This window comes from Lacerta agilis, chromosome 13 (genome assembly GCF_009819535.1).
Source record: "Lacerta agilis isolate rLacAgi1 chromosome 13, rLacAgi1.pri, whole genome shotgun sequence".
NCBI lineage: Eukaryota > Metazoa > Chordata > Lepidosauria > Squamata > Lacertidae > Lacerta > Lacerta agilis.
The window spans coordinates 51,338,581-51,362,714 of record NC_046324.1 but is presented as its reverse complement, the minus strand read 5'-3'; the positions used below and the strand labels follow the sequence as shown (position 1 = coordinate 51,362,714).

At 46.6% G+C, this 24,134-nt stretch overlaps 1 protein-coding gene across 2 annotated transcripts in view; it reads left to right on the top strand.

Moving 5' to 3' along the window:
• Positions 1-24,134, top strand: part of RNF216 (ring finger protein 216) — an 82,306-nt gene that overhangs the window by 2,476 nt on the left and 55,696 nt on the right. The window contains exons 2-10 of one of the 2 annotated variants that reach the window (XM_033166877.1): positions 6,117-6,234; positions 7,966-8,102; positions 9,076-9,912; positions 12,632-12,708; positions 13,677-13,779; positions 14,489-14,653; positions 14,901-15,015; positions 22,036-22,175; positions 23,582-23,632. In XM_033166877.1, coding sequence (XP_033022768.1) covers positions 6,168-6,234; positions 7,966-8,102; positions 9,076-9,912; positions 12,632-12,708; positions 13,677-13,779; positions 14,489-14,653; positions 14,901-15,015; positions 22,036-22,175; positions 23,582-23,632 — 1,692 coding nt within the window. In that variant the 5' untranslated portion in view covers positions 6,117-6,167. The remainder of the gene's footprint in view (positions 1-6,116; positions 6,235-7,965; positions 8,103-9,075; positions 9,913-12,631; positions 12,709-13,676; positions 13,780-14,488; positions 14,654-14,900; positions 15,016-22,035; positions 22,176-23,581; positions 23,633-24,134) is intronic. The other variant, XM_033166878.1, reaches the window with a different exon arrangement.

The following is a 24,134-nucleotide window of genomic DNA, read 5'->3' as shown; positions in this document are numbered from 1 at the left end:
TTGCCTTAGGGAATGTGTGTTTGCCAACTCAGTGCCCTCCAGATATTTGGTGTAAGATTGGTGGGGAACTGCTGGTCCACGAGCCAAACTTCTCCCGCCAACCCTCCCCATCTAGCCTGCAAGGCCACTTTGGGCAAGTCAGACACTCTCCCATCGTACACCTGATAGGTAGGGCTTCAAAGGAAGAATCGGGAGATTAGAGTGAGCTCCCAGCATTCCCACTGCCCTCCTGCTGATGGACGATGAGAGTAGGCCTTGCTCCAGGAGTGGGAAACAATTGAACAGAAACTGCTTCTCCCACCCAGTGCTGCTCCTTGAACTTCTGAAAACTGGGTGCACAAAGAACAGGGTGAGGCTGCTTGTAAAAGGGCTTTCAAACAGCCCTGTGCTGTGCTTTGGAGTCCCGACAATCGGGGCTTCTAAGCACAGCATCACCTGTTTGTCATTGTGGTGTCAGGTGATTGACAGGGTCTTCCTGATAAATGCAGCCCATCAGGGATTGGAAGATGAAGATCTGGCCCACTGGCCAGAAGAGGTCTCCTCCCTGCCTCCCTGTAGACATTGCCTTGCTGCACCAGGGAGAGGACTTTCGAAACTTTAATTCAGCATTGATTGGAGGCAGCTGGTGGTTTCCTCAACTGTATAACCTGGAGAGTTCCCTCTCCCCTTTGTACCGTATTAGAGTGATTTCTCTCTCATTCTGAAATTGCCGGGAAATGGTTTGCCTGTAGGAAGCATTTAGAAAGACGAGGCTTAATAAACCCAATGCTTCAACATTTATTGGGCGGGGGGGGGGGATCCAAATTCCTACATGCAGTCGTCAGATTCTTAGACACATGGACAATTCAGTGCTTGGCAATGGTGCTTTCCCAGTCCTGCGTGTTGCTGATAAAGAAGAAATGGTTCGGGTGCTCAGTTCTTCCCCTGCTTTCATTGGTCCTTAACTCTTGCAGCGGCATCACTTTCCCTTCATCATCTTCTGGTTGCAAAAGGCTTTAAAAAGAAAAGATTTATGGTTTTCAGTTATATACATTTCAAGAGTTTTATAGTCATTTAAACATTTTGAAACTCGACTTCCTCCTCTTTCTGCGGTTCCTTACCTTTTTTTGCATTTCCTGCACATTCTAAATTAAATTAAATTATTTTTTATTCCTTTATGTACAGTTTGTTTGTAAATATTCAATAAACCATTTCCATTATTTTATGTTATTTTGATTTCTTTCCTCCCCCCAGTAAATTTTGCCATTTCTGCGTAGTCCATAAGTTTTTGTATCCATTCTTCTTTTGTCAGGACTTCTTTCTATTTTTGGGGAAATAACATTCTTGCCGCTGTAGTGGCATACATGAATAAATTTCTATACTGTTTAGGTAGTTCTACCCCTGTAATTCCCAAAAGAAAATTTGTTCGATTTTGATTTATACATTTTTTGCCAGTTTACTCAGTGTTAGATACCATGTATATAACATTTTCATATAGTTTCCTCTTAAACCATAGCATGCTGTAAATTTTATATCCGTATTCCACAATCGTTCCCACACTTCCATAACTATATTATAACCTATATCTATTGTCCAGCATATCGTTGAAGACTTTACTTGCTCACCCTTTGTCTCCCAATCCAATGATATCTTATACATTTTTGGCAGCGCTTTTACATTCCAACAGATCTCTCTCCAGTTGTGATATTTGTTCCCCAGACCCCCGGGGCTTGTCTAGGGGGGCCTGCTTCTGGCATGGGTTGGAGAAAAGGCAGCAGCGACTGAGGAGGCTGCTTGGGAGTTTAATGAGCATATTATTCAGCCTTTCCTGAACCTTTGGCAGGAGATAGAAAGCTGGGAGGCAGAGGATTCTTTCCTGCTGCATTCTGCCCCTTTCCCAACCAGCCTCATTTGGGGGTTGCTAATTCTGTTGCCTCTTGGTGTCGGGGTGTGTGATGGCATCGTTTGACTGCATCTCAATATAGAATTGTCCTTGGTGGATGCTGCACAGCGTATCTTTGGATGAGATCCCGGGAGACATGCTCGGAACAGTTACTTGCTCAGGGACACCTGGAGGAGGGGTATCGGCCGTTAAAAGGGACTCTTTCAGGTAGCAGAGTGAAGTCACACCTTCAGTTTTAATTAAGAGAAGGAGCATTCCTCAGCTATTGAAAACTTGTCACAACAGCATTTTCCCGTTTTCCATTTTCTGGAAGTAGCGAGGGGTAACGGTGAGCCAATTAAGTAGGGTGTTGTGGAAGATACAGCTTCGGGCTCTCATTAGATTATTAGTTTTGCTTTTTAAAAAACTTGACTCCTCATTTTTCCCTCCAGGCATTTGGCTTTAGCATTATCTTGCAATTTTGGCACCCAGGGCAGTGCTGAGACTGCTAAGGCTTGTCTGTTAAGGAGATACATTTACAGTCGTACCTTGGATCCTGAACGCCTTGGGACTCGGACGTTTTGGCTTCCGAACCCGGAAGTGAGTGTTCCGGTTTGCAAAAGTTCTTTGGAACCCAAAGAAGTCGGGGTTTAGCTTTAGAAAGAAGGCAGGGCTTCCGCAGCTTCTGATTGGCTGCAGGAACTTCCGGCCACCAATCAGGAGCCGCACTTTGGTTTCTGAATGTTTTGGAAGTCAAACGGACTTTGGGAATGGATTCTGTTTGACTTCCAAGGTACGACTGTAGTGGGTATAGACCAGTAATGGGTAATCTGGGGGTGGGGAGATGTAATGCAGAACATCTGGAGGGTTGGAGGTGGGTCAGCCTGGCTTTAGGCCCTTTAAGGTCATACTAGCAAATAAAGCTGTAGCCTGCATTAAAAAACCCTTAGTCTATTTAATCATTTGAGTCGTAGCCTATTGTGATTGATTATGCTTGCATATGAGTAAGAACAGTGTTTCTGAAACACGCAGAAAAAGAGAGGCTTCTGTTATGATGAATGTGTGCCATGACATTCCTCATCTCAGAGACGTTCCTTCCAGCCTGTGAGAAAATGAAGTAAATAAAATTAACTTATTTTACTATAACTATTATTATTAAATGTTTTTTAAATAGGAAGGGAGGCCTTTTCATTTGGATGTTAATCCCCATGGAATCAGCACTTATTGTTTGCTTCCTATTTCCAGGGAGCCGAGGTGACTCTCCCACTTTTCAAATTCCTGCTTTTGGGCTCTCCATGGGCATCTGGCGTTGGTGGTCGTTGTTAAATTTCTGTACTTCCCTTCATCCTAGGATCACAGGGCTGTTGACAATATAAAAGCACAAAAATATATAACCTAGTGACAGACAAGAACAATGCCCCACCCCCAGTTTAAAAGGCCATAGGCATAGATTATTTAATTAACCAAAGGCCTGGGAGAAGAGGAATGTTTTTGCCTGGTGCCTAAAGATACTCAACAGAAGTGCCAAGCGAGCTTCCCTGGGGAGAGAGCACTCCACCGCAGAAAAGCCCCGTTCTGGTGTTGCCAACCTCCGGACTCCTCACGGATGCATCTTATGTTCTTGTTCTTTTAATATGGTGCTTCTAGGAGGAGGATAATCCAAAGGCATTTAATCAGTATCTCAGGGGGAGCAGTTATAGGTAGGTAGCTGTGTTGGTCTGCCATAGTCAAAACAAAAAATAAAATAAAATAAAAAATCCTTCCAGTAGCACCTTGAGACCAACTAAGTTTGTTCTTGGTATGAGCTTTCGTGTGCATGCACACTTCTTCAGATACTTCTTCAGGGGGAGCAGACCTGGTGCCCTCCAGGTGTTGCTGGACTTCCACCCCTGCTAGTCCCAACCAGCATGCCAAGGGTCAGGGATGATGGGATTGCCTCATTTTGGCTGCCCCTGCCATAGCTGGTTAAACGTTTGCTGCGGCCTTTCTGGTGAAGAGCAGGTCGCTCTTGTTCCTGGCTGCCGCTGCTCCCAGGCCCCCACGTCCATTGAGAAAGCAAAAGCGAATGAACCAGTTTGGCTGTTCAGGCTTGCGTTCCTGGCTGCCGCTCAGAACAATTTCTTCCTTGCTCTGAGGAGGCAGCAGAACTTCCGCAACCCAGTGCTTTGCCCGGTCTCTGATTTGGCTTGCCAGTCTTTCCAGAGTGGAGCTGGATTTGCAAGGAGGGAGATTTTAACAATGGCTGGTCATAGAATCACAGTAGTTGTAGAGTTGGAAGGAACCCCCATGGTCATCTAGTCTAACCCCCCTGCAATGTACAAATCTCAGCTAAAGCATCCATGGCAGATGGCCATCCAACCTCTAGCCCAGGGGTTGGCAAAGTTTTTGTGGCTTGGGGCGGTTCACGGTCCTGCAGATGCCGCAGTGGGCTGGAGTGTGCATGTGCACACACACACACACACAAACGCTATTTCCTGCACTCCTTCCGGCCGGGTGGTGGGGGTCCGTCCATGGGCTGGTTAAATGACCCCCCATGGGTTGCTTATGGCCCATGGGCCTTAGGTTGCCGACTCCTGCTCTAGCCTAACTGGAGGGTGGGCTGTTCTTGTGCCAGAAAAAGGAGTTTGTCGTCTCTGGCATAAGGAGATTGCACAGCAGTACAGTGGAACCTTGTGTTAAGTAACCCTAACGGTCCCCCTTGTGAACGCTGCGGGTTAAGAGCTCCGCTAACCTGGAAGTAGATGCTCCTGGTTGCGAGACCTTTGCCCCGGGATGCGAGCGGATGTTGCGCGGCCGCAGTGGGAGGCGCCATTAGCAAAAGCGCGCCTAGTGTTACGAGCAGTTTTGGGTTGAGAACGGACCTCCAGAACGGATTAAATTCATAACTGGAGGTACCACTGTATCTAGAACAGGAAAGCCCAGTTACATTAGCACAGGGGACTGTTGTTGGACTGTGATATTTAGTTCTAACATATTGATCAAATACACTTTTTAAATGAAGAACAGCTATTTTTTTATAGTATTTATATTCCGCTGCTCAGGCAGAGCTCAAAAAGCAGTTTGCATATGATCATTATAACACCAAGCACCCAGTTTTCTAAAAGTTATACTGTAAAAGGATGGTCCTTCAGGTGCTGCTGTTTTAAAATTTTAGGGTACACACACATAGCAGACACACACTCCACAGAAAACCAATCCTTCACCCTTCAAAATTTAGGAAATATTCCCTGAGAAAAATACACATTATTTTAGCACACAGAAGAGTCCTCCAAAAGCCATCTTGGCTCTCCTAAGTACTCTATAAATATTTCTTCTACAGAAGGAGATATATTGGAGAAACCTTTCCCAGCAGTTACTTACAAATCCTGTCTTGAGGGCACATTTGTGTATGAATAGGGTGGGCCTGTGACCTGGATCCAGGATAAAGTATTTACCATCTCAATGGCCAGACTGCCCAGGTAATGCAATCAGAAAAGCATTATCAGCTACCTTGGCAGACAGGAGAGAAGCCAGACTCCAAAATTCTATAGGAGACGGCCCTCCTTCTGTGATGTATGTATGATGCTTTTTGGGTGGTCTTTGGTTAAAGGGGTTGGAGCATGCATTCATTCTGGCCAAATGTTTTCTCTGGAATTTTAGTTACAATCATTCATAATTTGATTTTGAACCCTGAATAAGCGCTTTTGTCGCTTGAGAGCAGCTCTAACCCTGAGCTTTTCTAACTTAGCCGCTGCCAGGTGGAAAACAGGAGATAATCTTACTTTGCATTCCTGGTCTGCCTGTGTGTGGGAGGCTGGTGGCAGGCAGCTCTCCTAGGTTTGCAAATGTGATTATAAGATGGGCTTTCAGTTTGTGTTTTTTGCAGCATGAGGACTAGAAATTTGTTTCTAATTTACAGCCAGAGCTGTGATTTGCAGCCTAATCCTGCTCATGCTTACTTGGCAGTCAGTCTTCCATAGCTTACCCCTGCCAAAGGTGGGCGGATTCTGTAGCCAGTAATAGATTCTGTGCTTGCCTGGTGGATCTTCAGGTAAACGGAAGTCCTGTTTGTGGATGGATTAACAACTGCAGATGGGATTTCTGCATATTTGTACAAGGATTTCCTGGATTTCTCCCAGCAGCTGCCTACCTCTCAATTAAAACTCAGCTGCTCAACTTAATAAGAAAATGAACCTTGTGTAAACTCTGCCTGGAGCAACCTCTACCACGTGGTGAAGCCAGAGGTGTGATCCAACTGCTCACCTTGTCCTTTGCAGGTGCTGTTGGCGGAGTGAGTGCCATGCTCTGGAGTGCTTAGCTTTCTAACATGGCAGAGGAAGGTGGAAACGAAGAAGTGATTGACTTGAATAGTTTCCGGAGCCACCGAGGGAAAGGTAAGTCCCTGTTTTCCTGGTTCTTCCAGGTGCAGCGCATGAGGCTGGTGGAACCATTGAAGGGTGCTGAGTGGCAGCCTTCTCCAACCTGGCATCCTGTCGTTTTGAACAACAACTCCGACCAGCTCTACTCCCCGTTGCAGGCGTGGGGGATGAGGAGCATTGCACTGAGGTGGAGCCTTCAACAGTGGCAAGACCTATAGGGCGCAGGGTTCCCTCTCCACTTCTTTCTCCTGCAGCGTGGAATGCTAGTTGCAAACACTTTTATCTGAAAGGAGTCTTTTTCTCAGTTGCATTCCCTTCAGCCTCTGGGCCCAAGAGATTCCCCATCCCGTCTCTAAAGTGATACTGCTTCAGGAAATAATTGCATCTCACCTTGTCCCTCCCAGTCTTAGGAGAGGATTTAATTCAGTAGTTACCTTATCCCCAGGCTATCTTCTGCCACCTGCAGCAGTTCTCTGTTGGCATCCTGCCCTGGTCTGGGGCAGCAGCATCTTCATAGCACTCAAGGTTTGTTTGAGACTGTGACATGCCTCTGGCACTGCCAAGATGGTGCCAGTGGCAAGCGGCCCTAGTCAGCGCCCTTGAATTCTTCTTTCATCTTATTGTTATAAAAATTAGGTTCAACCCCAGAAGGGAGTCCACTAACCCGGGGGAGAGCCTTAGTAGGGCTCCCCTCCTCTCAAGAGCACTTATGAATAAATAGAGACAATACAGAATCTCCCAAAGCAAGGCGATTGCCCTTTATTAGAAACTGCTGCAGCAGGGTGTTTTTGCAAGCAAAAAGACCCCAAACAAAGGCGCGCAAGCTCCTATATAGACTTTTGAAATCGCCCCCCTCCAGCTCAAGACCACCCCTCCATACATTAGAATTACATCACAAATTGGGGTGGTCAGAGGAGGTAACTTGGGAATTTTCCACACCTGTGCCATCTCTCCTTGACCCCTCCCAGACACACATTTCTGCAAAACAAAAGGTTTCCTCCCTGGCTGGTAGGGCTAATGGCTGTTCCTTTGTGAGGGAAATGGCCCATCCTCAGGCAGAGACTTCTCACCCCCTCCCTGCAGGTGAAAACACTTGGCTAGCTAGGAGTCAAAATGGAGTGAGGCCTGTCTTTCTGTGCTGTTTTCAGACATGTGGCCTTATTTGTTTGGTAAATTAATAACAATTATTATATATATGTGAAAGACCTTAAAATTCTTACAACTTTATTATAATGCAAATTCGGGAAACATATTTCAGTTTGAAGTTATAACGGCTAAAAATAACTACAGTCGTACCTTGGTAGTTGAATGCCTTAGTTGTTGAACAAATCGGCTCCTGAACGTTGCAAACCCGGCAGTGAGTGTTCTGGTTTGTTAATGATTCTGGGCAGCCGAACTTCCGATGCAGCTTCCGGGGCTTCTGATTGGCTGCAGGAAGTTCCTGCAGCCAATTGGAAGCCGCGCTTTGGTTTTCAAACCATTTTGGGAGCCAGACGGACTCCCGGAACAGATTAAATTTGAGAACCAAGGTACGACTGTGTTATAAAAATTCTGTAATTGGGTCCGTCTCCAGAAAGGAGTCTATAACCCCAGGAAGGGAGCTATAATTTAAGAGCCCCTTCCTGACAATGCAGCACAAAGACAAATACCGAGTCTCCCAAAGCAAGGCCTTGTGTATTAGTGTTCTGTTGCGAACCTTCAGCTGGTAGGTAAGTTGTCTCTCCCTTTCCTCCTTCCTTCTTTCAGATAGAATAAACCACAGAGACGAGGCGCTCATCACCATATCCGACTCCTCGGATGAAGAATTGCCTGTGATGCTGGACATTCCTGTTCGCCGGCAGTGGGAGGACGAGGAAGACGACGATGTAGTCATACTGATGGAGGTAACTCTTTGTGTTAGGCTTAGTACACAACCAGTATGGTCTCCCCACCCCGGATGTATGTTCAAAACAGAATAGTTATATATTCTTTATTATTTGAAACTTCCTTTTTAAAACTGGCATTGATTGAGCTAGCTCGACTCTCATTGTAACAAATGCATGAGTCCTCCCCCACTGTAAGACACAAATCGAGCCCCCAGCTCATATTCTGGAGTTGTTCTCACTTGGCTTCCGAAACTTTGCCCAAGTGAGCTTTGCACGGCATCTTAAAATGTGAGAATGGTGGGCTGCCTCCTGACAGCTCATCCTAGAATCTTTCCGCTCTTTCAGGTAGCGGTTTAATTCTGCTACTACCTTGAGGAAGCACATCCTTTTTTGAACAGCAAAATATGCTTTTAAATACCCCTTAACACCAGCTGCCAAATGCCTCTCCTAAAGGGAGAAAATCCACTTCTTAAAATCCTGCTTGTTATTTTTCTTTTAATGTGAGCCCACCTCAGCAGGAGCAAAAGCAAGAAATGCTTACTCTAAATCCTATATAGCAGTGATGGCCGAACTTGGACCTCCAGCTGTTTTGGAACTACAACTCCCATCATCCCTAGCTAACAGGACCAGTGGTCAGGAATGATGGGAATTGTAGTCCCAAATATCTGGAGGGCCAAGTTTGGCCATCACTGCTATATACAGTGGTACCTCGGTTTAAGAACAGCCCTGTTTATGAACGATTCGGTTTGCGAACTCCGCAAAACCGGAAGTAATGTCCCGGTTTGCGAACTTTACCTTGGTCTAAGAACGGAAGCGGAATGGTGGAAGGGCACCGGCGGCAGAAGGCCTCATTAGGGAAAGCGTGCCTCGGTTTAAGAATGGACTTCCGGAACGGATTAAGTTCGTAAACCGAGGTACCACTGTACTTTCAACCTGAAGCAGGCTTCCAAAGAAACGGCTAGCCTAACTACCACTTAATATCCCTTTAAAGACAGGAGCCAAGAAGCTTCAGCGCTCCAACGTGATCAGACCAGCGGCTCCCTGGCAGAGCGCGAGCAAGTTGGGGGAAGGAGGATCCAAGGGCGATGTGTTGCCAGGGCCCCACGATGGACAGAAGGCGAGGACCCCTCCCTCCCCGAAGCTGCCTGGTGCTTGGCAGAACTGCGCAAAGGCCGCTGGCGTGGTGCTGGGACGGCAGGAAAGCGAGAACGAGGTCTTGGAACTGCCCCAAACCCCAGAGCCTGTTGGGCCAAGGGGGAGCGGCGATGGCGCTGTTCCGGAGCCTGGTCCCAGCGTGGCTCGGACGAGAGAGCCGAGACCCGGCGGCGAGAAGGAGGTCATCAACTTGGAGGAGGCCTTGCCCACTGATGAGGAAGGGCAGGAGCAGAGGGAGCGAGAGCTGCAACCGAGGCTAGCACCGCCGCCCGGAGGGACTGTCCGGTGCATCCAGGAGAACATGCGGCTGGACCACCCGTACTTCCAGCCCGCTGAGAAGGACGCAGGCCCCGTGGTCAACCTCATTTCTCCTCAGCAAGGGCAGCGGGACATGGACCTGGGCCCGCTGCCCAGGGCGTACCAGGAGGAGATCCCTGGGCCTGCCTTTCCGAGGCCGGAGCCTCCGCAGGACGGGATCCCAGGCCCCGCCTCCCCACAGCTGGCTCACCCACCGGAAGAAGAGGGAGGCGGGCAGCAGGAAACGGTCAATGAGCAGGCAGGCCCCTCTTCGCCAGCCCGAGGCCCCCCAGATCCTGGTTCCGGCGACGTTCCCAAGCAGGACACTGCTCCTCAGCTCGACAAAGACCTCTTTGCTCTTCTCATCAGGGAAACGGTGAGTGTCGTTGTCGGGTGTCCTTCATAAATATGGCACTCATCAAGAACCGCACTCATTTCCCCCCACTGTGATCCCTTTGGCTTCACTGAATGGGATGCACAGCATGTGGAAAGCTCTCTTTTTTATTGGTTTTTTTACACATATTTTCCAGCATAACAACTCCAAAACAACAACAACAACAAAACAACATGCAGCCTTCGACTTCCCTCAACCCCTTCTAATGGTTTTCTAAATCCTTTTCTGATTTTGCATTTTGTTACTATACTTATTGTTATAAATCAAATCTTACATCAATTAAACCTAATCCTTTTCACAATAATTTATAAAGTCTTCCTACAAAACTTCTTGTAACCCTACAAGCGATGTTAAATAATTACAATTGTCTTTCAGATACGACATAGATTTGTTCTAGTCCTTTAGGAAAGTCTGGTCCTGCTGGTTTTGAATTTTCCCTGTTAGTCTCGCCAGCTCGGCATAGTCCATTGGTGATTGCCAGTCTTCTTTTGTTGGCATTTCCTCCTGATTCCATCGTTGGGCTAATAGTATTATTGCTGCAGTCGTCGCATATAAAAACAATTTTTTTATCACTCTTACGAATTTCTGTACCAACCATTCCAAGTAAAAGTGCTTCTGGTTGTTTTTTTTTTTGAAAATGTATATTTCAACATTTTAAAAATCTCATTATAAACCATTTCCCAGACGTCTTTTACTTTTTTACTTTCCCACCACATATGGTAAAACGTGCCCTCCTTTTCTTTACATTTCCAACATTTGTTCTTTGTTTTATACATTTTGGCTAGTTTTACCAGTGTTATATACCATCTTTCCAGTAGCACCTTAGAGACCAACTAAGTTTGTTCTTGGTATGAGCTTTCGTGTGCATGCACACTTCTTCAGATACACCAATAAAATTTTGTGTGCATGCATGTGTATCTGAAGAAGTGTGCATGCACATGAAAGCTCATACTAAGAACAAACTTAGTTGGTCTCTAAGCTGCTACTGGAAGGAATTTTTTATTTTATTTTGTTTTGACTATGGGAGACCAACACGGGTACCTACCTGTAACTGGAACTATATACCTTCTTTCCATAGTCTTCCCCCAATCATCTATTGGCATATTGTGCCCTATATTTTTAGCCCAATGTATCGTAACTGATTTCACTTCTTCATCTTCCATGTGGAAAGCTCTTGCCCACGTCAGCTTTCCATGTGCTGCCCTTGTTTGTGTGCCAGGGATTGGTGCGCTGAGCAGATGGGCAACAGATGTGAGCAAATGCGCGTGACCAGGTGCACATGGAAAGCCCATGTGGGCCACATCTCGTATAGATCTTGCCTCAATTGGGCAGTGTTCAAGCTTCCTTCCTTCAGCGAATCCTTTGAGTTCTTGCCACAAGATCCTTGTTTGTGGCGCAGAGGGTTTTGCATCCTGCTCTGGCTTACAGAATCATAGACAAAACAAAATAAAAAATTCCTTCCAGTAGCACCTTAGGGACCAACTAAGTTTGTTCTTGGTGTGAGCTTTCGTGTGCATGCACGATACCATATGCATTGTGCATTCAGATACCATATGATTCTTCAGAATCATAGAGTCACACAGTGGGAGAGGGGGGTCTCCCATGGGCAGGCACACTAATTAATAAAAAGATTAAAAAGTCTGGAATAATAACTCGTGTGTTGCAACACATTTTGCCAGAGTGTAGGCCAGGAGTTGGGGGGCCTGTGTCCCCTCCAGATGTTGTTGGAGAGCACCTCTGATCTCTGGGAGGTGTTGGGAACTGCAACCCAGGGCAGGCACTCCTAAAGTGACTCCTTAAGGAGGATGCTTCCTTGCGACACACTTTTTTACCAAAAAAACAAACAAACATCAGTTTTGTGAAGTGAAACTTGTGCTGCTTCCTGGTTCTAGTTGATTGGTACTTTCTTCTTTTTTGGCTAATTGATGATGTAGCTGCCTAATTGGGCCTTTAATGCATTAAACCAGGGGAGGCCACCTCCCAAGAGACTGCGATCTACTCACAGAGTTGAAAGCTGGCAGTGATCTACCCTCTTTTTGGGGGTTCGGGTCAAAGTTGTTGAGTTTTTTCAGGGAGGAGGTAAAATGTTGAGCTTTTTTAGGGGAGCCACAGTTGTTCAGCTTCTTTGGGGGGAGCCAATGATCTACCAGTGATTACCGCAGATGTCCAGTGATCTACCGGTAGATCACGATCTACCTGTTGGACATGCCTGCATTAAACTAACGGATCAATTAAAATTTGTAGCTTCACACACAACATTGATGGCATGGCTTTTTAAATATGTCTGTGGGAGGAGGGTTATAGGTCTGTTCGTTTTGCTTTCGTTTTATCATGTATTTTGTGTTTACGTTTTGTACTTTTATGTTGTGATCCACCCTGTGACGTTCGGGTGAAGGGCGGTATCCAAATTTAATAAATAATAATAATAATTTACTCAGCATTTCATTGCATCTAGTCTAAAGGTTTCTGATAAATTACGTTTTTATAGTAATGCTGCTTTCTTGGCATATTCCCACAACTGAGTGTTCTTTGCTGCTGTATAGGTAACACAGTGGGAACATTTCAGCCTAAAACCGCCACTCTGTTTGCATGGAAATATTATTTCCAGCTCTCGTCACCCTAAATGTGAGGCTTTTCTTGAACTGCTTATCAACCAAAATGTGTGTGTTTTGTCTCTCTCCCACCACCACCCCAAATCCAGGAAGCAAGGTTCCCAGATGCAACCAGAGAGTATATTGAGGATCTAATACAGAATGAAAACTGCTGTGACTTAAACATGTAAGTATGGAAGCTTTTGTGCGCTGCTCTGGTTCGCCAGAAGCGGCTTAGTCACGCTGGCCACATGAACCGGAAGCTGTACGCCAGCTCCCTCGGCCAATAAAGCGAGATGAGCGCCACAACCCCAGAGTCGTCCGTGACTGGACCTGACGGTTAGGGGTCCCTTTACCTTATGGAAGCTTTTGCAGCACACTTACAAACCTGTTAGTAGCGATACCCAAAAACTTGTGGGTGTGCCCTGCACTCATTAACTGGTCACGATCTGGAGCAACCATTATGGCTCAGCCTACCCAGCCTCTATGGGTCAGCATGGCACATGGCCGCTTGCCAATCCCGTCCTTATTCGGCTATCTTTTGCAAAAAGAGTCGGCAGCAAAACAGCTCCTGCTTCTTGATAGCCTCCTCTGTATGCTAGGCTTATTTTGCTCCTTGGTTACCACGGGGCCAAGTTAGACATGGCAGCAGAGGAAGCCAGGATCGGCTCTTTTGTGTTTTGCATTTGTGAGAATGGGTTTAAACTCGCAAGCTGTTCTTCTGATGTACACCTGGGTACTCCTTCCACTTTTGGAAAAACTCTTGAGTACATAAAAATGCTTGCCTCCTTTTGAGTTCTTTCCCCCGGCTGCTGCTGCTGCTGGATCTTTCTTGCCCCTGGTCTGACTCTTGCCTGCACCCTGTTGCATCCAGATCTCTGTTTCTTTCATTTGCTGCTGCTGCTGCTGCTGCTGTTCTGAGGGTGGGTGGGCTGGGCTGTATCTGCCTGCCAAGCCCCCTAGGCCACCTTTCCCCATCCTGGTGCCATCCAGATGTTGCTGGATTCTAACTCACACCGACCCCTTGAGCCAGCACAGCCAGGAATGGTGGCAGCTGTAGCCCAAAACATCTGGAGGGTGTCAGGCTGGGGAAGGAAGCTGTGCCAAGTAAGTTGACAGCCCTGGCCAAGCAACGGTCTCCTCTTGCTTTTGCAGACTTTGTAATTTTCTTCTGGAAAATCCAGATTATCCAAAGAAGGAAGGCAGAGTGGTTTTAAATCCAAATAGCAGCCTTCTCTCCAGCCCAGATGAGACAAAGGTAAGTGGCAAGTTGTAAGGTTAATAAGAAATTATGAAATCCCTGCAAGGATTTGATGTACATTAGACAGGGTTCAAGGGACTTCAGTTCAAAAGCACATCAAAGTGCAAGTAGATAAATAGGTACCGCTCCGGCGGGAAGGTAAACGGCATTTCCGTGTGCTGCTGTGGTTCGCCAGAAGCGGCTTAGTCATGTTGGCCACATGACCCGGAAGCTGTATGCCGGCTCCCTCGGCCAATAAAGTGAGATGAGCGCCGCAACCCCAGAGTCGTCCGCGACTGGACCTAATGGTCAGGGGTCATTTTACCTTTACCTTTACAGGGGCAGAAGTCTTATGGCTCAAGAGCTTCCTACTCCTTCCTCTCAAGTTGCCTTTTCTAGACTACAGTTCCCTTTCTCTGAGATCATTTCATTGGAAGGTAGCAAGTGCAGGTTATCGGCATACTCTTCCACTGTCAGCTTATAGGTCACTGAAGGGCTTATAGGTCAAGAATAGAAAATGCCCAGTTCACTACCTTTTAACCTCGCCTCCATTGAGAGGTTGTTTTGAGAATAAATGTGGGGTGGGGGAGAATCTTGAGCTTGCGGGAGGAAAAGTGGAGTGAAGCTTGAATAATAATCACGGTGAACTTCCAAGGCCAGCCAAGTGTGCGCTGACTTTTCCCCCTTGCCTCCCTCCCTCCCCGCTTCCCTTTTTCTTTTTTCTTAGGTGCCTAAAGTGGACTACTTTGACTTCTCCAAACTTGAACCGCTTGATCAGCGCTGCTTTATCCAAGCGGCTGATCTCCTCATGGCCGACTTCAAAATGTTGAGTAGCCAGGACATCAAGTGGGCGCTGCATGAGCTCAAGGGACACTATGCAATCACACGAAAGGTTCCTTCCCTTCGTTCCTTCTCTCTCTTTCCCCCCACAAACTGCTACAACAATTCACTTCACTCAGTGTTGGAAGCGAGATGTACAGCCTGAGCGTGTAAAAAGTAAAGCCCGCTGAGGCACCAAGGCCTTGTTATTATTATTATTATTATTATTATTATTATTATTATTATTAGTAACCAAAGCCACCATCATCATTCTGCCTGCATTCGTGTATCCCATCTTGACTCGCTGCCTTTTCCTTCAGGCCTTTTCGGATGCCATCAAAAAATGGCAAGAACTGTCTCCTGAAACCAGCGGGAAGCGGAAAAGGAGGAAAGAAATGAACCAGTATTCCTACATAGACTTCAAATTTGAGCAAGGTTGGTAGCTGCTGTTTGAGCAGGGTCTGTGCTGGCTCTCGGTGGCCGACCAGGCTCCTTTCAAGTTGTGTCAAAAGTGAAGGTGTGTGGGAGGAAATGAGCAGTACCACCAAGATGGCTGGGAGAGGAATTGGGTTGTGTTCATGCACACCCACTTGGGGGACAAGGAGTGGGGGGGGGGAGGGGCAAGAGACCAGGAGGCAGCTCTGTCCACTGTGTTCAGGTTGGCTCCATTTGACTACGATTCCTCCTTGCTGCTGCTGCTGCCGCCTCTTCCTGCTCATTCCCCCAGGGAGCCTCCTGTCTTGGCAGGCTCAGCCCCCTGCCCCTTTCTGCAGCCCGCCAGCTCACATGAAACAGGAGCACTGAGTGCTGCGAATGTGTCTCTGTTTCGCAAAGGGGTGGCCTTTACCCCCCCCCCCCAACCTTGGCTGATGCTCAAGCCATCTCACCAAAGGGAAAGCCTCACGGCAGACGTAATGAGCACACTTATGTAATTTGGTTGGATTTATTTCATTTGCTATAACAAAGGAACGCAGCTTTTGCCTGCCAGGCGCAATGTGGAAAAGAACTTTCAGATGACTAAATCATTTTCTTTGTGGAGGTGATCATGTTGTTGGGGAAGGAAGGGAGGGAAGGAGGGATTCATCATTGCGGATATGATTGTTGGGGGATTTTTTGTTTTCTGTGTTGTATTACCTGTGAAACAATAAAAAAGGGAGTATGAATAGACAAGACTTAAAGAAAGACATCCCCTTCATGGATCACTGCCTTGTCGTGGCGAAGGGGCTTGAATTACTCAGGCAAGCTATGGACAGGTCAAGATGGACAGGTCATAGCGGAGAGTTTGGACCAAACGTGATCCACCTGGAGAAGGAACTGGCAAGCCGCTCCAGTATCCCTGCCAAGAAAACTCCATGGACAAAGACAACAGGCATATAAAAGATATGACGCTGGAAGATGAGCCCCTCAGGTCGGAAGGCGTCCAACTTGCTACTGGGGAAGAGCGGAGGACAAGTACAAGTAGATCCAGAGCTGATGAAGCGGCTGGGCCAAAGCCGAAAGGACGCTCAGTTGCGGATATGCCTGGAAGCGAAAGGAAAGTCCAATGCTGTAAAGAAAAGTATTGCATAGGAACCTGGAATGTAAGAACCATGAACCTTGGTAAGCTGGATGTGGTAAAAAATGAGATGGCAAGAATAAACATTGACATCCTAGGCATCAGTGAACTAAAATGGACGGGAATGGGCGAATTCAGTTCGGATGACTATCATATCTACTACTGTGGGCAGGAATCCCGTAAAAGAAATGGAGTGGCCCTCATAGTCAACAAAAGAGTGGCGAAAGCTGTACTGGGATGCAACTTCAAAAATGATAGAATGATCTCGATATGAATCCAAGGCAGTCCTTTTAACATCACAGTAATCCAAGTTTATGCACCAACTACCAGTGCTGAAGAAACCGAAATTGATCAATTCTATGAAGACTTACAACACCTTATAGAAATGACACCAAAGAAGGATGTTCTTCTCATTATAGGGGATTGGAATGCTAAAGTAGGAAGTCAAGAGATAAAAGGAACAACTGGCAAGTTTGGCCTTGGAGATCAAAATGAAGCAGGGCAAAGGCTAATAGAGTTCTGTCAAGAGAACAAGCTGGTCATCACAAACACTCTTTTCCAACAACACAAGAGACGACTCTACACATGGACATCACCAGATGGGCAACATCGAAATCAGATTGAAATCAGATTGATTATATTCTCGACTTCCGGCTGGCGACGCCATAGCGGGTGGTCGGGGCTGCTTCGGCTGCGAGGCGCCCGATCCATCCCGGGGGTTAGGAGCCCCGCAACCGCAAAGCGGGGCTCCGGTTGGGGTGCGGGAAGAGCGTCCCGCACCCTGGGCTCCCCGGCTGCGCCCACGGAGGCTCCGAACCCTTCCCTTGCCCCCCCTGTAAAGGGGGAGTGGGGGTGAAGGGACAACGGAGCCGGGCTTACGGGGATATGCCCCAACCGGGATGCAAATGCGGCGACAAAGCCCGCGGTGAGCGTCTTAGTTCTACCTTTGAAGAATGGAGCCAAAGGAACCCGGTGGTCGTGAGTAACTAATTTGACCAGAAATCGAGCTTTTGGAACGATCCGGGGGGAAGGAGAAAGGCAGCCTGCCTTCTTCCCTTCGAGTTAAAGAAGCTAACCAATTTGAGCAACTGCTACTACAGGACTGCTACAATGTGCTTAAAATTGATACATGAGACTGGCAAACTTTTTTCTTGGGAAGTAAATTAGTGGAAAATATCTCCATTTAAAGTTGCGGTATCTGCGCTCCAGTTTAGGAAAATGGCGATGAACAGAGAGGCAGGAGTAGAAATTTGATACCCACTTCCTCCCCCTCTACCAGTATGCTGGGCTTCGTCCTTGAACTGGTACTGAACTCTGGACTAACGGACGAACAGAGGCTCACTGCTTTGAAGGTGGAACTGCTGTACAGGAAAGTCAAAGTCTTGTGTGGGGGTCTGAAAGAGAACCAATTGCCCACAGAGGAGGCTTTTAAAATTTTTAACACTTTGGAAGAAAGTCTTGCCAAAGAGCTGAGAGGATGTCTGGGAAGATGGAGAGAAATGAGTGAGCTACTTCGGAGAAGAAACTCGCCTTTTGGGGGTGGCAGTCCCAAGGCGACGGTAAGATTTGTTATATCCAGTCCCCGAGGTGTGAGCTCGGGGGCCAGGGACAGAGAATTATGGTTTTTACAAGAAGAAAAGGAATGCTACAAAGAACCGGAGAAGCTGAGAGACGACGAGATGGGCATCCTGGAGCTCGTGGCAAGGAGAGTTTTGGACTGTGCCTGGATCTGTGGACGCTTGGAGAGGGAAGCCACAGGGAAATTCAGTGTTGTTGCCACCAGGAGAAGAATAATGGACAGAGGGGGTGTGGGGTGAAACACTAAGTAAAATTTGAAGTAGCCTGTCATGGAATTTTGAAATCGGAGGGTGAATACTGTCAACAATCTTTCTGTTTTATTTTTTGTTTGAATATGAAAGGAGATATTTTGAGTTACTATGTTATTAGCAGCAGTTTAAAGGATAGAAGAGATAGATATGATATAAATGATTGGTGAAGATTTCAATGGAAGAAGAATTATGATGAGATATTACTACGAGGATGCATTGTTAGTTAAATGTTGAATATATAATTGTGTGTAACTATATAATTGAATTTGAATTTCAGGAGAAATGGTTATAAAATAGATTAAGGATATGAACTCGAAGGAGAAAGGGCAGGGGAAGTCAATGGTCAAGATATGGAAATAGAAATTTTCTTTTTAAAGAAAAGATGCAACAAGAAAACTTGACACTGTTTGTATTTGTTTTATCAATGTATTCGTTTTGTATTTGTTTAATTGTAGGTGTGGGTGTGGGTATATGTTGTTATAAGAAAAAGGTCAATAAATTCTTATAAAAAAAAAACAGATTGATTATATTCTCTGCAGCCAAAGATGGAGAAGCTCTATACACTCAGCAAAAACAAGACCTGGAGCTGACTGTGGCTCAGATCATCAGCTTCTTATAGCAAAATTCCAGCTTAAACTGAAGAAAGTAGGAAAAACCACTGGGCCAGTAAGATTCAATCTAAATCAAATTCCTTATGAATACACAGTTGAAGTGAAGAACAGGTTCAAGGATTTAGATTTGGTGGATAGAGTACCTGAAGAACTGTGGATGGAGGCTCGTAACATTATACAGGAGACAGCAACGAAAACCATCCCAATGAAAAAGAAATGCAAGAAAGCAAAGTGGCTGACCAATGAGGCCTTACAAATAGCGGGGGAGAGAAGACAAGCAAAATGCGAAGGAGATCGTGAAAGATACAGGAAATTGAATGCAGATTTCCAAAGAATAGCAAGGAGAGACAAGAGGGCCTTTCTAAACGAGCAATGCAAAGAAATAGAGGAAAACAACAGAATGGGAAAAACCAGAGATTTATTCAAGAAAATTGGAGATATGAAAGGAACATTTCGTACAAGATTACCACAATTAAGGACAAAAGTGGAAAGGACCTAACAGAAGCAGAAGACATCAAGAAGAGGTGGCAAGAATACACAGAGGAATTATACCAGAAAGATATGGAGGTCTCATACACCCCAGGAAATGTGGTTGCTGACCTTGAGCCAGACATCCTGGAGAGTGAAGTCAAATGGGCCTTAGAAAGCCTTGCTAACAACAAGGCCAGTGGAAGTGATGATATTCCAGCTGAACTATTTAAAATTTTAAAAGAGGATGCTGTTAAGGTGCTGCACTCAATATGCCAGCAAGTTTGGAAAACTCAGCAGTGGCCAGAGGATTGGAGAAGATCAGTCTACATCCCAATCCCAAAGAAGGGCAGTGCCAAAGAATGCTCCAACTACCGCACAATTGCACTCATTTCACACGCTAGCAAGGTTATGCTTAAAATTCTACAAGGCAGGCTTAAGCAGTATGTGGACCGAGAACTCCCAGAAGTGCAAGCTGGATTTCGAAGGGGCAGAGGAACCAGAGACCAAATTGCAAACATGCGCTGGATTATGGAGAAAGCCAGAGAGTTCCAGAAAAACATCTACTTCTGCTTCATTGATTATGCAAAAGCATTTGACTGTGTCGACCACAGCAAACTATGGCAAGTTCTTAAAGAAATGGGAGTGCCGGATCACCTCATTTGCCTCCTGAGAAATCTCTATGTGGGACAAGAAGCTACAGTTAGAACTGGATATGGAACAACTGATTGGTTCAAAATTGGGAAAGGAGTACGACAAGGCTGTATATTGTCTCCCTGCTTATTTAACTTATATGCAGAATACATCATGCGAAAGGCTGGACTGGATGAATCCCCAACCGGAATTAAGATTGCCGGAAAAATATCAACAACCTCAGATATGCTGATGATACTACCTTGATGGCAGAAAGTGAGGAAGAATTGAAGAACCTTTTAATGAGGGTGAAAGAAGAGAGCGCAAAATATGGTCTGAAGCTCAACATCAAAAAAACTAAGATCATGGCCACTGGTCCCATCACCTCCTGGCAAATAGAAGGGGAAGAAATGGAGGCAGTGAGAGATTTCACTTTCTTGGGTTCCATGATCACTGCAGATGGTGACAGCAGTCACGAAAGCAGAAGACGCCTGCTTCTTGGGAGAAAAGCAATGACAAACCTAGACAGCATCTTAAAAAGCAAAGACATCACCTTGCCGACAAAAGTCCGTATAGTTAAAGCTATGGTTTTCCCAGTAGTAATGTACGGAAGTGAGAGCTGGACCATAAAGAAGGCTGATCGCCGTAGAATTGATGCTTTTGAATTATGGTGCTGGAGGAGACTCTTGAGAGTCCCGTGGACTGCAAGAAGATCAAACCTATCCATTCTCAAAGAAATCAGCCCTGAGTACTCACTAGAAGGACAGATCCTGAAGTTGAGGCTCCAGTACTTTGGCCACCTCATGAGAAGAGAAGAATCCCTAGAAAAGACCCTGATGTTGGGAAAGATGGAGGGCACAAGGAGAAGGGGACGACAGAGGATGAGATGGTTGGACAGTGTTCTTGAAGCTACTAACATGAGTTTGGCCAAACTGCGAGAGGCAGTGAAGGATAGGCGTGCCTGGCGTACTCTGGTCCATGGGGTCACGAAGAGTCGGACACGACTGAACGACTGAACAACAACAACAAAGAAAGACATGCAAGCAGCAGCAGTAGAGCACCCAGAAGCTGTCACCTCAGCAAAAGCTTTGCTATGTAAAAGAGTCCTTACCTGATGCTTAAGAGATAGTGCCAGGTATATGTGCTCGGGAGAGCATTCCACAGCCCGGGTGCCACAACAGAGAAGGCCCTGTCCCTGGTAGCCACCCACTGGCGTTCCAGTGATGAGGGCCTCTGGTGCATGATGTCTGCCCACAGTCTCTGAAGACAGCAGTCCTTCAGATAGGCTGTGCTCTCTGAATTGTGCCTGGAGGCAGACTATAAGCTGCGCATGAAGGATTGGGAGGGTGCTGGTGCACCCGGAATTCAGGGACAGGTCCTTTCCATGAAAAGGCGCCTCTGAAATTCCTTGCAAGTCAGAAAAGGCAAAGTGTGCCCCATCCCTGTGAATTTCCCCTGAGTGGGTGGCAGAGTCACCCCCCCCCCAGGGGCTTAATTCCTCTGCTTTTCACATCATTGGGTTCAGTGATAACACCAATCAAAAGAACATGGCTGGCAGCCTAGTTCATGGCTCCATTGGTGTAGTGCAGGCATGTCCAACAGGTAGGTTGTGATCTACCGGTAGATCACTGGATGTCTGAGGTAGATCACTGGTAGATCATTGGCTCCCCACAAAGAAGCTGAACAACTGTGGCTCCCCTAAAACAAGCTCAACATTTTACCTCCTCCCTGAAAAAACTCAACAACTTTGACCCGAACCCCCCAAAAGGGGGTAGATCACTGCCAGTTTTTTAACTCTGTGAGTAGATCTCAGTCTCTTGGGAGTTGGCCACCCCTGCTGTAGTGGAAACCTCTTAACTGCAGCTGTTAATCTTGAGGAGGATGGCTGGATTGTGACGTGGTAATTGCAAGAGTGGGGTGCTGCTTCCATGACGCCTCTCCTCCTGCTCCTCTCTGTGATCCCGTGCCTCTGTTCCTCTGCCTGGGGCAGTCCCATTTTCCTCAGTCACTGGGGGTGGGTGGGAGGGATGAGCCACAGTTGCATCCTTGTTGGCTGAGGCAAAGTTGTTGGGTGGGTTTTTTATTTTATTTATTGAGCTGAGGCACAGTTGTTGGAAGAGGCAGATTCCAGGTAACGTCAGCAGCATGTTGCAACTGTATGTTGTCAGGCCATGTCCCTTTCCCACAGCTCACTGGAGTTCAGTCAGAGTGGATGAGATAAGAAACAGATGAGGGTCGGATTATAAGGGGATGGTGCGTCGCAGAGGGCCCTGTTTCGTGGGTGGGCCCCCTGCTCTCCTGGTTCCTCCTCATCAAGGGCCGTTTGTTTCTTTGTTCGGTTTTTCCAATGGCACTTCAGGCGACATGAAAATAGAGAAGCGCATGTTCTTCTTGGAGAACAAGAGGAGGCACTGGAGGAGCTACGACCCACGCGCTCTCCTGCCAGCCGTGCAGCTGGAGCAGGAGTTCTACGAGCAGAAGATCAAAGAAATGGCAGAGGTGAGCGGTGTGTCCCATGCAAGGGACTCGGGGCTCTTTTGGCAGCCAAGACACCAAACAGGGTTTCTCAGATTTGGACCCCCGGCTGTTGTTAGGCTACAACTCCCATCATCCCTGACCACTGGTCCTGCTAGCTAGGGATGTTGGGAGTTGTAGTCTGACAAAAGCCTGGGGACCCAGGTTGGAGAAACAATGCTAAGACGAGTTCTTCCTTCTTGGGCACCAACCACTAATATTTGGCCTGGGGATTTGGGCATGGCGATGGCCTGGATGGGGCTCAGTCCAGACAAGACATGGGTGAATGGTGTCCAGTCTGTCCTGGAGAGGGCTGCTCTCCCCCTGAAGGATTAGGTTTGCAGTATGGTAAGTGCTTTCAGGTCCAACATTTTCATTCGTAGCTATATAGCTTCTGTAATTTAAAGCATCTTTTATCAGTTTCAGTTAATAACATCTGCTGCAGCCTTGCTTGTATGGAGCTAGTGCCAACCACAGCTAACCATGCTCTGGCAATTTCCCACAGACTGCTGCAATGTGTTGTATTGCAGTAGGTTTGAAACAGAGCTGCGAGTTTACTGGGACCGGGCTTTTGAGTTACACCATGGTAGTCCTTCCAACTGGAGCTGGGCCCAAGTGGTGGATTTAACCTACAAAGCCCTCAATAGCTTGGGCTGCCTGAAATATCTCCACCTTTTGCATATGCCTCCCTGAACCTTAAGATCCTCTTCAGAACCATAAGATCCTTAAGATCCTGTTTCAGGTGCCCCTACCAAGTTGGGTGGGTGGCTGCCATGGAGAGAGGGCCTTTTTGGTAGTGGCACCTCAGCTAAGGAATATCCTCCCCAGAGGGGGTTCTTTAGGAGCTTTCCAGTGCCAGGTGAATACCTTCCTGTTCACTCAGGCTTTTTGGACCCCAAGCTACAAAACTGTTTTATGCTGCCTGTATGCAAAGAAACTTCTTGTCATCTTACTTTTTTAAAATTATTGGGTTGCTTCTTAAATATTTTGTTGTAAGCTGCCCAGGAGGAGTTTATTGGTGGACAGCTTTGTAAATCTAACAAAGAACCTGTTGTGGTGGCCCCATGTTTCATCTAGCAAGCGAGCTTACTGAATGTGCTCTGGGTTGCCTAACACAAAAGCCAAGAAGGTGTGGACATCCCTCTTTAAAAGCTCATGAGAATACACCTGGGAATTACCTTGGCTGCGTCTGACACGGAGCCATCCTTAATAGTCTCATCTTGAAAACTGAGAGTAGCCCTGAGAGTCCTCTGAAACTTTATCAGGGATTTCCCAGTGAGAAGGTTCAGTAGTGGTGGTTGTCCCATCGCATTAAAAAATGGTGAGTGGCTCATCCATTCTGGAGGTTCTGTGTCCATAGCCCTGAGCGTGTTTCCTTTTTCTCTTGCCAGCATGCAGATTTTCTGCTCGCCCTGCAGGTAAACGAGGAGCAGTATCAAAAAGTAAGTAGCTCTGTTACACACACAGACACAGAGAGAGAAATGTCATGCCAAACTTGTACTGTTAATTTTAGTCCCATTTATTTATTTTATTTCATAGAATTTATTCACGGCTTGATTGCAAAACCCCCCCCCCCAAAACCACAACCCAACAACCTCAAAGCGGTTTGCAAATACAAAACAGTAAGATGAAGGAAAAATTGCAACTCTAATTTAAAACATACGAAAGTTAAAATAGTAAAACAGAATAAAATTGCCTCAACTTTCTAAGCACCTGGGTAAGCGTGTCTAAAAAAGAATGTTTTTATTAGGCGCCCCAAGGAGTGTGGGGAAGGGGCTTGCTTGATCTCAATAGGCAGGGAGTTCCAAAGTGTAGCCACTGCCACTCGTAAGTGATTGATTTCTTACAAAGGCAGAATGGGGATTAAGTGCCACTCCCACCATCAGTTATGCGTTAAGAGGGGTTTTCCCCAGTGAGATGCCCTCCAGATCTTTTAGATCACAT